Below are 12210 nucleotides of genomic sequence, written 5' to 3' on the forward strand. Positions count from 1 at the left end.
GGGCAACATACAATGCACAGGGCAGGGGGCAACCCCTCTGGGGGCTGTTGGTTGGCAGGCTGGTACATGAGCACCCAACTTCAGGTGGGCAGCGCCCGGCTTCCAACAGCACGGTGGTGGAGACATGTGGTTTGGGGTGACCCTAGAAGGGTTTTGCCCCATAAACCTTGGAATGAATGCCAGGCCATCTTCCTCGGACAAAATTCTTCTTTGGCTAACCTCAGCTTCTTATTGAGGGCTCCGCACCTGACACGCTGCTATTTGGGCCTTTTCTGAGCGAACAGACATAGCTGAGAACATGCTCACTCTGCAACAGGAACATAAGCGCCGAGAATCAACCAACCCCTGGCAAAAGGGAAGCGGGGGAAACAGCTCTTGGCTGCTGAGGGAGCGTGGGGGCGTGGCCTGCCCCTCCCCCCGCGGCTGCTGCCCAATCAGCGCTGCAGCCAGAGCCGCCTCGCGCTCGATCCTCCCGCCCCCACGCGGGGCAGGCTCGGCTTCAGGAGCTGAGGGGGGAGGCGAGGAGGGGCGGGGCGGAGCCAGGCCGGCAGCAGATGCCTTGTGATTGGAGGGAGGGCACGACGGGGGCGGGGCCAGGCCCGCCGTAGCCGGACTCCGCGAGGGGGCGTGGCCAGAAGTGTCGCCTTCTCCTCCCTCCCAGGGCTCGGGCGCTTCCTGCCGCGGGGAATGCTGGGAATCCGTTTTCGCTCACTCTCAGGCGCTTCGCTGGAGTCGTACTCCATCTCCCAGCATACACCGCGCTGCCCCCTTCCCCGACCCCTCGGTCACATGACTCAGGATCGTCACTTCCCTAAACAAGCCGGCCGGGCCGGAGCGGGATGTGACCCTGGGGCCGGGGCCGGGGCCGCTGCCGCCCGCTGGGCGGTCGCTTCTGGGACGGTGGGGCTGGCCGGCCGCCATGGAGGAGCGGAAGATGAAGCGGCGGAGCCCCAAGGCCTCCAGCGCTCACCCCGCCCCGGCTGCCGGCGCCAAGAAGGGTGCCCTGCCCTCCAGCAAGAGCACGGCCTTCGCCCCCGCCGTGCCGCAGCCCGCGGCCCAGAGGCCCAAGCTGAAGCGGTGGGTGGCGCCGCCGGGCCGGGCCGGGCCCCGCGCTCGCGGAGGGGCGGGGGGAAGTAACCTGCCCGTTCCAGGCCAACGGCTGAGAGCGCACGCGCGTTCGGGGGGCACCAAGGCGTTGGAACGCCCGGGGGGGGGGGGGGCGCAGTGTTTGCTGGCTGGCTTATACTGACCTATCTTTTAATTCCCCCCTACGGGCCTGGGGCTTCTCAGGCGATTGGGGGTAGCCCAGGAGCAGGGTTGTAGCCCTGGCCTCCGGCGTTCTGGGAACAGCAGGTATTTTTCAGGGGGATGGGGGAGGGGAGATCCCTCTCATTGGGCCGAGCGCCCGGTTGGGATGGAGTGGGGCCAACTTTGGAATGATTGCTGGGCCATCTTTCTCAGACAAAGTTCTTGGGGTAAATGTGATGCCTTGTATTAGACCAGCTCAAAGAGTTGGGAAAAATGCTTCTTTGCAGGCTTTGGGTTATAAATACCCTTCATCAGGCTGAGGAAGCATCTTCTGGGGGTGGGGGGTCTGATGGCCAGGCATCCTGAACTATGGCCCTGCGGTGGGGGAAAGGCAAAGTCCCTGGGGTGCTGTAACAGCATTGGGAGAAGCAGCTGATTCCTGGGTGCAGTGCAGTTACATAAGGAGATGAGTTTAGGCTAGGATTGTGGGGCAAAACACACTTCAGGTCACTGTCAGGGGGGAGGGTCATCCCTGCTTTCCCTGCATGGGAATTCAAGAATTCGGGGGCTCTATAACACATCAGTGGCTGATGAAGTGAACACGTGCACCCGCACCATGGGTAGAGATGAACATTAGTAGACTTGATATTTAGTGTAGTTAGTCCATAAAGGTACATCTCTGCCTGGCTTCCTGATCTATATTGGCATTTGATGGAACGAACTTTTATTCGCAAAACCTGTATGTGTCTGCATCCATCAGAAGGTCAGGTAGGCCTATGCACCTTTTATAGGCCAACTTAAGATGCAAAGGGTGCATCTGCATATGCAATTAAGGCAGAGCAATAAAGTCTGATGCACCTCACACGGGAGTCAATTGCTCTTGGGAGCAGCGTCTATGCGTGTGCCCAGGATCACAGCACTTTGACTCTGTCTATCTATCTAGACAGGGGTGTGCTTGCATATATAGCACAAGCTATCGTGAACTAGTTTCCTGCACCAGATGCTCTTGTGTGTATATGTATATACATGCATATAATACATACTGCTCCCCCTGACTCCATGTGCTGCCAAGCAGCTGCATGGAGCTCAGGGTTTCTCAGTGCAGGGGCTGCCTGCTGGCTAGCCCCACACTAGCAAACCCTGTGCCCCAGCCCAGGGCAGTGTCTACATGTGTGCTGCTACTCATGAAAAAAGCTCTGGAGCAATAAGCTCTGGAGTCTTTTCATACTCATGAATCGCATGTGTATACATGCGCAGTGATATGCAAGTGAAGGGTTTGATGGAAACGGTTGGGTTTGAATGAAAAGTATTAGTTAACTGTTAAACAGTGAACTACTGCAAGTTGCCAGAGAGTACAGACTGAGAACAAAAATTCTAAAAACACTAATAGATTAACTGCTACAAATGTTTATCTAATTTGCTAATGCTATATTGAAAGCTAGTTTAAAGGAACCAGTATTGGTAGAATGGGGAAGCTTGTTGATTGCCATTCAGAGCTACAGTCTTTTTCCCCTGCATTTTATGAAAAAATACAGTGTTTTGAGGGAAATACTTAATAGACTAACCAAAGAGCAAAGCATACATCTACTGTAGTTACAGCTGATATTGTTTGGTTTGTGATTTACAGTTATAGGGCTCAGTAACATTTGAAAATTGTAGAATTATTCCTCATGTCGCAAAATGTGGCAGGAAAATAACAGCATTGATTTGAGAAGAATTTGCCTCCAGTTGTTACATTTTGACTTAAAATATTTTTTATGTACAGATCATGTCTCTGGATGGTCAAGTTATTAACTTGCCTCAAACGCAGCTGGTCATATGGCAGTTTACCACAGTTTAAGTCCATGTTTGCAGATTATATTCAGCCAACAAAACTATTTGTGTCAGGAGAATTTAAATAATAACACTGGATTTACTTAAACATTCTATATGCTTGTATATATTATAGAGTATTTAAGACTACATTTGATATTCATGAAGTTTTATTGAAGGGAAAACAGGTCCCTAGTGATAAGTTAAAAGTTTAGATAAATAGTCGCCAACCATTAATGCATATTTTATTAATTTTAAAGGAGCTTTTAGAAATAACTGCCACTGTTTTAGTGTCTAATCTGTGAATTGGGCTGCCATTTTAACATCCCAGGGGCCCAGTTTGATGCCAAATGGAGTCCCAAGAATCTGCTTAACTGAAGTTTTGGGGAAATCCAAAGTCTTTTTCTTAATATTTTTAAAAGGGAAATCTGTGCATTCTCTTATACTTTATAGTGATAACAGGAAAGCAGATTCTTGGATCCCTTCTTTATTGTTATGATAGCAGTATGAGTCTTTATGCTTAGGGCAAATCTGAGATTTGTTTTTTGTAACTTGATGAAGCTCTTAAAATAGTCTCCAGAGGAGGAAATAGTCTCCTCCCTCCCTCCCCTTATGCCCCCCTTTTCTTTTAAATAAAATTAAATACATCCTTTTTCCTTTTAGAACAACAAAAGAGAAAGCCAAACCTCCTGCAACAGAAGGAAAAGGAGCACAGGCCGCTCCAATACAGCACTCTTTTCTCACAGATGTATCAGATGTCCAGGAGATGGAAAAGGGACTACTGAGCCTTTTGAATGACTTCCATTCTGGCAAACTCCAAGCATTTGGTAAATATGTGGGTTTTCTTTGCACTACTGCTGCCTTCACAGGTATAAGATACTAGTTTTTGCAAGCAGATATTCTAGCTACAGTAGCTACAGACAGATTCATTTTGTTTTAGACAAGCATGCGATTAAAGCTCAATTGAACACTATCTCTCACTTCAGATTCTTTTTTTGTGATAGTAACCCTATTAATTGAAGTGTCTATGTATTGTTCCAAGATTTGATATTCTAATTGGTACAGCATATCAAACTTGCTATTTTGGTATAAAGTAACAGTTTTAAAACTATATTTGCACTGCAGTACTTAATATGTAACCATGAAATAAGCTTGCTCTTATTTAGCACCCTGATCTTGTAGTATATAAAACTCTTGGATTCTGTGGAGCTTTAGCATTGATTTCAATAGGAGCTGGATTGGGTGTAGTGGAGTTGAAGATACTTTGCTTTTAACTTGCATGGCCTAGGTTACTCTTGTGCTTGAATACGAAATAATGTCACAATTTTCTGTGTGATAGGACTCTGCATAGGGCTTTTCTGGCCTCAGGTGCTTGAACCTAAACCTAGCATAGGAAAAAGATAAGTCAGAGCAGCATCTTTAAGTTAAAAAATAAAGTCCCAGTCTAGAGAAGGGATAAGTATGAACTAAAACTAGCGTATACATCCTTCACTCAGAGCAGGGTGATTAATGCCCCACCTCTTTAAAATGTCCCTCTCTTGTCATTGAACTGGCTGGTATTAATACATTCATAGTAATTTATTATCAGATCAAATGTGAATATAGAAGCCACAAATGAATCATGTGGAAGGTAAATATATTGAAATGCTTTCTCGCATGTAGCATGGAAACTTAAGATGGACATGTAATATGGCCCTTGCTGTCTTCCTCACTGTAAAACTTTTTCAGAAGTCTGATTAATCTTTTTTTTTGTTTTTTTTTTTTCCCCAGGAAATGAATGTTCCATAGAACAGATGGAACATGTGCGGAGTATGCAGGAGAAGCTGGCACGCTTGAACTTGGAACTATATGGGGAGTTGGAAGAACTTCCTGAAGATAAGAGAAAAATAGCCAGTGACTCCAATTTGGACAGGCTGCTATCAGATGTAAGTAAAGTAAAGGAAGAAGGAGGCTTCCCTTGGAAAGTTTTCCTCAGAACTAGATCTGAGTTCAGGAATACATGTAGCAGTGAATAGAGTTACAACTTTCTGTACAACTTTTAAGATCTATGGATTCATGGTTAGGTGTGTTTGAAAAAAATGTGTTTTAATGAACTAAGATGTTCCCCCTGTTTGAGAAAATACATATGTCCTGTGTTACAGTTTGCTCCTTAGAGCAATTTTGCTAGGTAGCGCACTACAGTGCAGCCTAAAGTGTAAACTTGTCTCAGTTAAAGATTGTTTAAGCCAGTCTGAATATCAGGGGACTGCAGTCATCTCAGTTGTAATCCTTCTACTTGTATCTAGTGAAGAGCAGATACAGAAGATAATCTAGACTTATTTTTAAACTTAAGGTGTTGAATAAAGGAAAAAGTATTATTTTGTAAACATTAATGCATTTAAGTATTTGATAAACATAATTTCTTTAAACTTCCTATAACATGTAGGTTTATCTTTGCTTTTAGACCATCAGTACTATTAATCTGAAGTATTTTTATGAAAATTTGTGTTGCATTCTGTAATGGCAAAATTTATGTTGGGTACCATTAATAATTATACTTCTGACATATTTATTTGATTAATTAACTACAGTGCTTTTTCATATCCTTTGTCCATTTACATTGCAGCTGGAAGAACTGAATTCTTCTATGTATCCTTTTTTGGTTAAATATCTAATTTAACAACAGTAAACATTTTTGCATGAAAAGAAATGTTGCATCTTAATACAAAGATAATGTTCTGATACACATTTTAGATGACCTCATACCAACCCAGCAGTTAATGGTATGTACACCAAAATGCTGAGCCAGACTGTTTACTACTTCTTAAATATAAATGCACATAACCAGGGCTGTTCTTTTTCTAGATACCTCCATCCTCCGGTTTTTAAATGTCAGCATTCCCATTTTTAATGTTTTACCGTTAAGTTTACATTTAGAGACTGAATTGGTATCTTTTTAAGCAAGAAAAATAATAAACATATATTGTGTATTACTTTTATTTTTTATGGGAAAACTTGCCTCAGTCCATTTAGTCTCTGCAGTGAAAGAGAAGATACAGACAGTGAGCTGTTTAAATGCAGACAGTGTGTTTCCTCTTTGCCATGCACACTTTGGCTTTGTGTATAAATGCTGTAATGCATAGTGGTATTCCAGTTTCTCAAGCCACATGTATTGTATTGTTCCTCAAGTCTGACTTTCTGTGTGTGTGTGTGTGTGTGTGTGTGTGTGTGTGTGTGTGTGTGTGTGTGTGTATATATATATATATATATATATATATATATATATTAAATACCAATGCATCACAGCTACATGTAAAGTAAATATGCACATAGCTGTGCTTCATTATGTGAAAAATGTAATTCCTTAACACTTTGTTCTAGACAAAAACTACACTTGGCTGATGCTCAAGATATTCCAAATACTACCACCAGTTAAGAGTGTCGATTTCTTGATTTGGGGACATCTCCATGAAGCTGTATTTTATTTTTCCAGTGAAATGTTGAAGCTGTATTTTATTTTTCCAGTGAAGCCTTTTTTGCACAACAATGAATTATAGTTCAAATGCAATGATTTTTTTTTTTTAGGGGTGTAGGTTGTAGCCATGTTGGTCTAAGGGCATAGGCAGACAAGGTTCTTTGGGTGAATCTGTTATCTTTTATTAGACCAACTTAAATAGTTGGAAAACAAGTTGGTCTAATAAAAGATATCAGATTCACCCAAAGAGCCTTGTCTGCCGATGTTTGTTTTTTTTTTTTTTTTGGTATTAGCTGATTTGAGCACTGCAGTGCGTCCGGGTTGGAATCTAGAGATTTAACTACAGTGCTTGTGCTGCCATGCTGTACGTTGTTGCCTTATTAAATATAAAATTTGGGAAAACTTGAAAGTACATTTTTCCTATTCAGCATTGTTCATATGTCTGAATTCACTTATGTATATATGTTCTCTCGCATTGCTGTGATTTTTAACTAAGGTGGCAGTGATGTTGCTGCCTTCTTATTCAATATGTGGACAATCTGCATACTTTTTTTGGTGTTTTATTGATCAATGATGCCACTAAAAAAAAGTGTTAATGAATTTATTAATACAAATCATTTTAAAATACGCTACCCACATTTTGTGTAGTAAAGTTCTCTCTCCATAATCAACTCTTGTGTGGTGTGAATTTCTGCAACTTAGATTTCTTTTCTGTCCCAGATCAGCATTTTTAAAAGATCACCCACCTAGATTTAGCATACAAGCTACCCCTCTGCATCATGTAAATCACACAGTTTTGAATTCTAAACATCATTTGCACTATAACTTGTCCTTGTTGTATTTCAACATCTGATACTTGGGACAGAACAACTGCATGCACAAATACAAACTGGACTAGGCTGCCACATTGATGAAAAGGAGGTAGGGATTAGACTGGACCATAAGCTGAATTTAAACCAATTGTTTGTTCCTGTTACCCCCCTCCCCCCCCCCCATACAACTCTACAATAGCATACTGACTTTTACTGAACCTTCCATGCCATTCAGTACTTGTGAGGCCTCACTTGGAGTACTGAGTTCGGTTTTGAGCCCTAGAAGAAAAATGTGAACAAATGAGAGAGGATCCAGGAGAGAGAGTGAAGAAAAAGATTAGAGATCTTTGGAACATGAATTATGAGGAAAAACTGAAAAAACAAGGATTATGCGGTAGGGAGAAGTGAAAACTGAGATGGGGATTAGATAAGTCTTCAAATATTTGAAGGCAGATTATAAAGAGGATGGAAACAAACCACTCTCTGTACAAAAGGGAACAGAATTAGAAGCAATGGTCTTAAATTGCAGCAGGGGCTTTTTAGATTGGATAGTAGAAGAACTTTCTCACTATAATCCCACTGGCAATAAATTGAGGTAATAAGCATCCTAGTAGAAACAGAACTGCATTCAGTTGATTTACGATGCTTTTGCTAGTTTATTTGGGGTTATTTTGAGTCTCCAGAGTGCCTGAAACTTCAAGCAAGGTGCTGAAGTCAGTATCTTTTTCTCACTAGATGTCAAGCCGCTGATGTCTTCTTGTTGAGCTAGATGCTTAGTATTCCCTACTTCACTCCCCCTGCCAAGGAAACCTTATCACCAAACCTGAATATATTCTGTTTCTACTAGGACATTTATGACCTCAATTTATTGCCATTGAGATAATAAGCTACCGTCTTCTGGGCAACGTTCTAGATAAAAAGTAACCAAATATAAAGAATAAAAACTGGCCAAACCTGCTGTCTAAATCAGTGGTTTTCAAGCTTTTAGACTCGAGGTACCGCTTGGAAAAACTTAGTTCTTAGCTTTCTCTTAGTTCTTGATTCTGGAAAAAAGCAGTTTTTCTGTTGCAAAGGACTCAGACAACAAACAGGTCAGAATGTTTCAATGCTCTGGATTTCTATTTGAAATTTCTGGGTTTATTTTATGAATCGTGTTGATACTTCCACACCTAACAGTGCTTATATTGTGTGGTGGCACCTTGTTTGTTTAAATAGTTGCAAATATTTTAATCAGCATTGTTATGGAAATGTAGGCAGTATCTTAGTCCATTTCTTGTGAAATTACCTATTTCTATTGGAGACAAATGTTAAGAGGCTTTGCTATTTCTTAAGAACATCATTGAGGATATTGGACGTCGGAATACAACAGGTTTCTGTTTCCAATAGTGCCACTGACTGGCTTCATGACCCTGTGAAAATTGTTTGCTTTTGTAACCTGATTTTTCAAGCTTTATTATTTGGAAAATCTTACCTACTTGTGTAATAGTTGTTCTTGAAAAAACAATCCTTTTCCTACGTAAGGGTTGCTGACCTATTTGCAGCGTTGTTCACCGGCTGGGATGGATGTTCTTGTGATTTGCAATGATCAGAGCCATAAATAAAAGAGTTGTGCCCAGGGCAGAGAATGAGCACTGCCACAGACATATGTAGAGTGGTGTTTTAAAAATAGACAAAGAGGGAATGTGAGAGCGTTAACTTTCTGACTTCTTGTTGCACTGGTACTTTCACCCCCTGTAGCTGTGGCTTCCCTTAGAAGTGAGGCTGTTGCTGGCACTGATCTTGTGACTGCACATTTGCCCTGACTGCTGGAGCCTCTTCAGGAAGGGTGCAGAGGGGATAGAGAAGGAGGCAGCCCCTCCCACATCCATTCTGGCACCCCACCCTCAGGCAGCACCCAGGACAACAATCCTGTGCACCCATCTGTATTTACCATTCCTCTTCCCACTCAGCCAAAATATCTGGGGTGACTGAGAGAGTTAGAATGAGAACATAAGGGGCATCTTGCCTATATCTTCTTATAATGTTTGTGCATCTAGGAAGCACAATTCTGGAAAGGGCCTTAGAATTATTGTGTGCAGTATCCTGAAAATGCAGCCTGCCACATCATATAAACCTTTCATAAACAGATTAAGCTCTATTTTAATATTAGGTATTTTATTCCCACTACTACTCCTATTGAAAGGTTGTTCCAGTATCTCACTGCTCTTATGGTTTGAAATTAAACAAATGCAGCTGGAAATTAGACAGTTCATGTTCTTCCACCAATGTTGTCTCTTAACTAGCTCTTGGCTCCCTAGGGAATACCTCCCAATATATTTAGAGACAACAATTGTATTTCTCCTAGCCATCATTTTACTGGGCTAAATAGGCAAAGCTTGTTTAGTTTCTTCTGCCAAGATAGGTTCTCCATTCACCTGACCATCCTGACAGACTTTGTCTCTACCTGTTCCGGTTTTAATTTGACTATTTTGAATATAGCAGACCAGAATTATATACTGTGTTATGAACTAGTATGATGTGCAAAGGCATTAATATTTCCATATCTCTCTTAGAAATAGCTTGCCTGATTACATCCTTGGCTTGCATTTGCTTTTTTTCCCCCCATGGCTGCATCACTGGTGTCTTGTAGTCCCCCTGTGACCATCAGCAAGTTGTCCATCGCAGCTGGAATCTGAACCACTCCTTTCTCCCTGGTCCTGTTCCTTTCCTCTTTAAGGGTGGGGCACACTCAAGGCAAACACAGCTGAGTCCAGCTCTGGCCTAGAGCCCAGGGTGTAGCTTGTTGTGCAGTTCCTATGGAGATTTGAGAGCACTGACCCTTGTCTAATACAACAGTAATTCCAGCTTTCACTGGAGTTTTTCAGCAGCTTTATCAGAGAGAGAGAAAGAGATGCAAGCCATACCCCTCTTGAGAGGTAAAGCATTCGATACACTGTGACCAACTTTTTTGTGTTCTAATGGAGGAAGAGCCTTTGTTTTCATTCTGGTTTTGTTACTGTCACTAGAAAATGCAGAACCTAGTAGCGTGGAGGCCTATCATACAGGTTGAAGAACAACACCAGTAGAGATTTCGAAATTGAAAAATGAGTCTTTTTTTATGCCGTTAAGTTAATAAATCAGGTAGAGTGGGCATGATTGGTTTGTACCAGCAGGTGGCAGTGTGTTATGTGCAGTAGAGATATGGTTCCAGTATAGTAGCCATTGCAGATGGTGCGACCTTCTAGGTGAAGGGCCAGGGGAAGTCCTGACCATTTCTAGCCTTTATAAATTTCATGGAGTGTTTGTGCCATGCCTTTTTGTTCCAGCCAGTTTATAAGTCAGGTAAGTATATGCTATCCTAGTTACAGTTCCCTTATAACTTTACTCTTTTAATGCCTTTAAAATGAAGACATTGTACTATTAGAAAAATACAAATCCTGGAGACCTTTTATCTTTAGAATAAATATTTACTCAATATGTAATAGCTATAGAAAGGGCTTGTCATAATGTATGTTTCCTAGGCCTTCCCACCATTGTATTTCAGCTGGAAATAGGAAAGTTTTCTGTGTTAACAAGCGCAGTTTATTCTTTCTACCTGTTCAGTACTTGCTCTAATTGATAACAAAGGGAACAGTTGTCTCAGGGTGCATCTACATGAGATGCTTTACTGTGCAGTAGCATAGCTTACTACGCAGGGGTCACGTCAGCATGTGCCCCTGACTGCTCATTTGATACTGTGCAGTCATTTAGTACATTTTAAAGCAAGTCCCGATGGTGCATGATTATTTTTAGATGCTATGTCACTGTAGTGACAAGCTACAGCAACATAGCTTGTCACTACTGCGCAGTAGTGTCAGCATTACAGTTTGTCCTGCCAATGCTACATTGCTGTAGCAACAAGCTACATTGCCATAGCTCGTTGCTACGGTGATGTAGCATCTCATGTAGACGTGCCCAGGAAGTGTGTGTGTCTACACATGCACATGTTTGCTGCATAGTAAACCTCACTAATTGTGAGTAAATTTTCTACCTGCAAATGCAAGTAGCAAATTTACTTACGATTACTTACTGCGTAGTAGTGCTTGTATTGATGCCTGACTGGGAGCAAATCTGCTCCTGGTCAGCTGGCCACCAGGGAACGGGAGATTGGTTCGTGACTGTGCGAGCTGCCTGCTCCAAGCCTCAACCCTGCTCGGAGATTGTGATCAGGTAGTGGGGGCTGGGAGATCCTTATCTCCCAGTGCCAGCTCCATGGTCACAGGCCTGGCACTAGGAGATTCGCTGGATCTGATGCTAGTCCTTATATTGAAGAACTCATTGATAAGAAGGCACTTGATCCTGATTTGAATTGTATTATAATTAATTACATTTTTATTTCTGTATCAGTTTTCATTTAAAAGAAAAAGACAATATTGTTTCTTGCGGAGCTGAGAATTCTAGCTCAACGTTCTGGTCAACAGCCCTGTTACAAATCAATCCTTCCCGAGTGCCATTTCCAGTGGCACCTTGGGTTTCTTGGGGAGCCTGTTATCTAGGTACAGTACTCACTAACCAGTCCTAGCCTCACTTATGAATGTCATAGTCCAAGTGAAGGGGTTATCTATGGATACATTTATTCCACTCAAGATTGTAAAATGTAAGATTAACATCAAATGCCTAGACACAGGATATGTTTGTGCTGATGTAAGCTGCTTTTACACAAGTGTAAAAAAAGTAGGGACAAAATGACATAAGTCCCTACCTTAAGGTAACTCATTGGAAGTTTGTGTAGAGTTTCTCCAGGAAAAAATAGCAGTAAATATGCACCAGTGTAAATTACACCAACATATGTGGTGTATGTGGCTGTAGTTTCCTAGGGTAACTGTTGGTTCAAAGCAACAGCTCCCATGCTATGTAATGGTGAGG

General features: G+C 42.2%; 2 protein-coding genes across 2 annotated transcripts in view; both read left to right on the plus strand.

Moving 5' to 3' along the window:
* Window positions 1-793: 793 nt before the first annotated feature.
* Window positions 794-7185, plus strand: CCDC28A (coiled-coil domain containing 28A). The gene is made up of 5 exons (XM_006267445.4): window positions 794-1077; window positions 3724-3887; window positions 4831-4985; window positions 5666-5688; window positions 6421-7185. The coding sequence occupies exons 1-5, from the start codon at window positions 920-922 to the stop codon at window positions 6473-6475; spliced, it is 555 nt and encodes a 184-aa protein (XP_006267507.1). The 5' UTR covers window positions 794-919; the 3' UTR covers window positions 6476-7185.
* Window positions 7186-10160: 2975 nt separating this feature from the next.
* ECT2L (epithelial cell transforming 2 like) overlaps window positions 10161-12210 on the plus strand; it is a 64588-nt gene continuing 62538 nt past the window's right edge. Inside the window, exon 1 of the mRNA XM_006267455.4 lies at window positions 10161-10241. The gene's annotated coding sequence lies outside the window, so the exon portion shown is untranslated. The remainder of the gene's footprint in view (window positions 10242-12210) is intronic.

This window comes from Alligator mississippiensis, chromosome 1, assembly GCF_030867095.1.
Source record: "Alligator mississippiensis isolate rAllMis1 chromosome 1, rAllMis1, whole genome shotgun sequence".
Lineage (NCBI taxonomy): Eukaryota > Metazoa > Chordata > Crocodylia > Alligatoridae > Alligator > Alligator mississippiensis.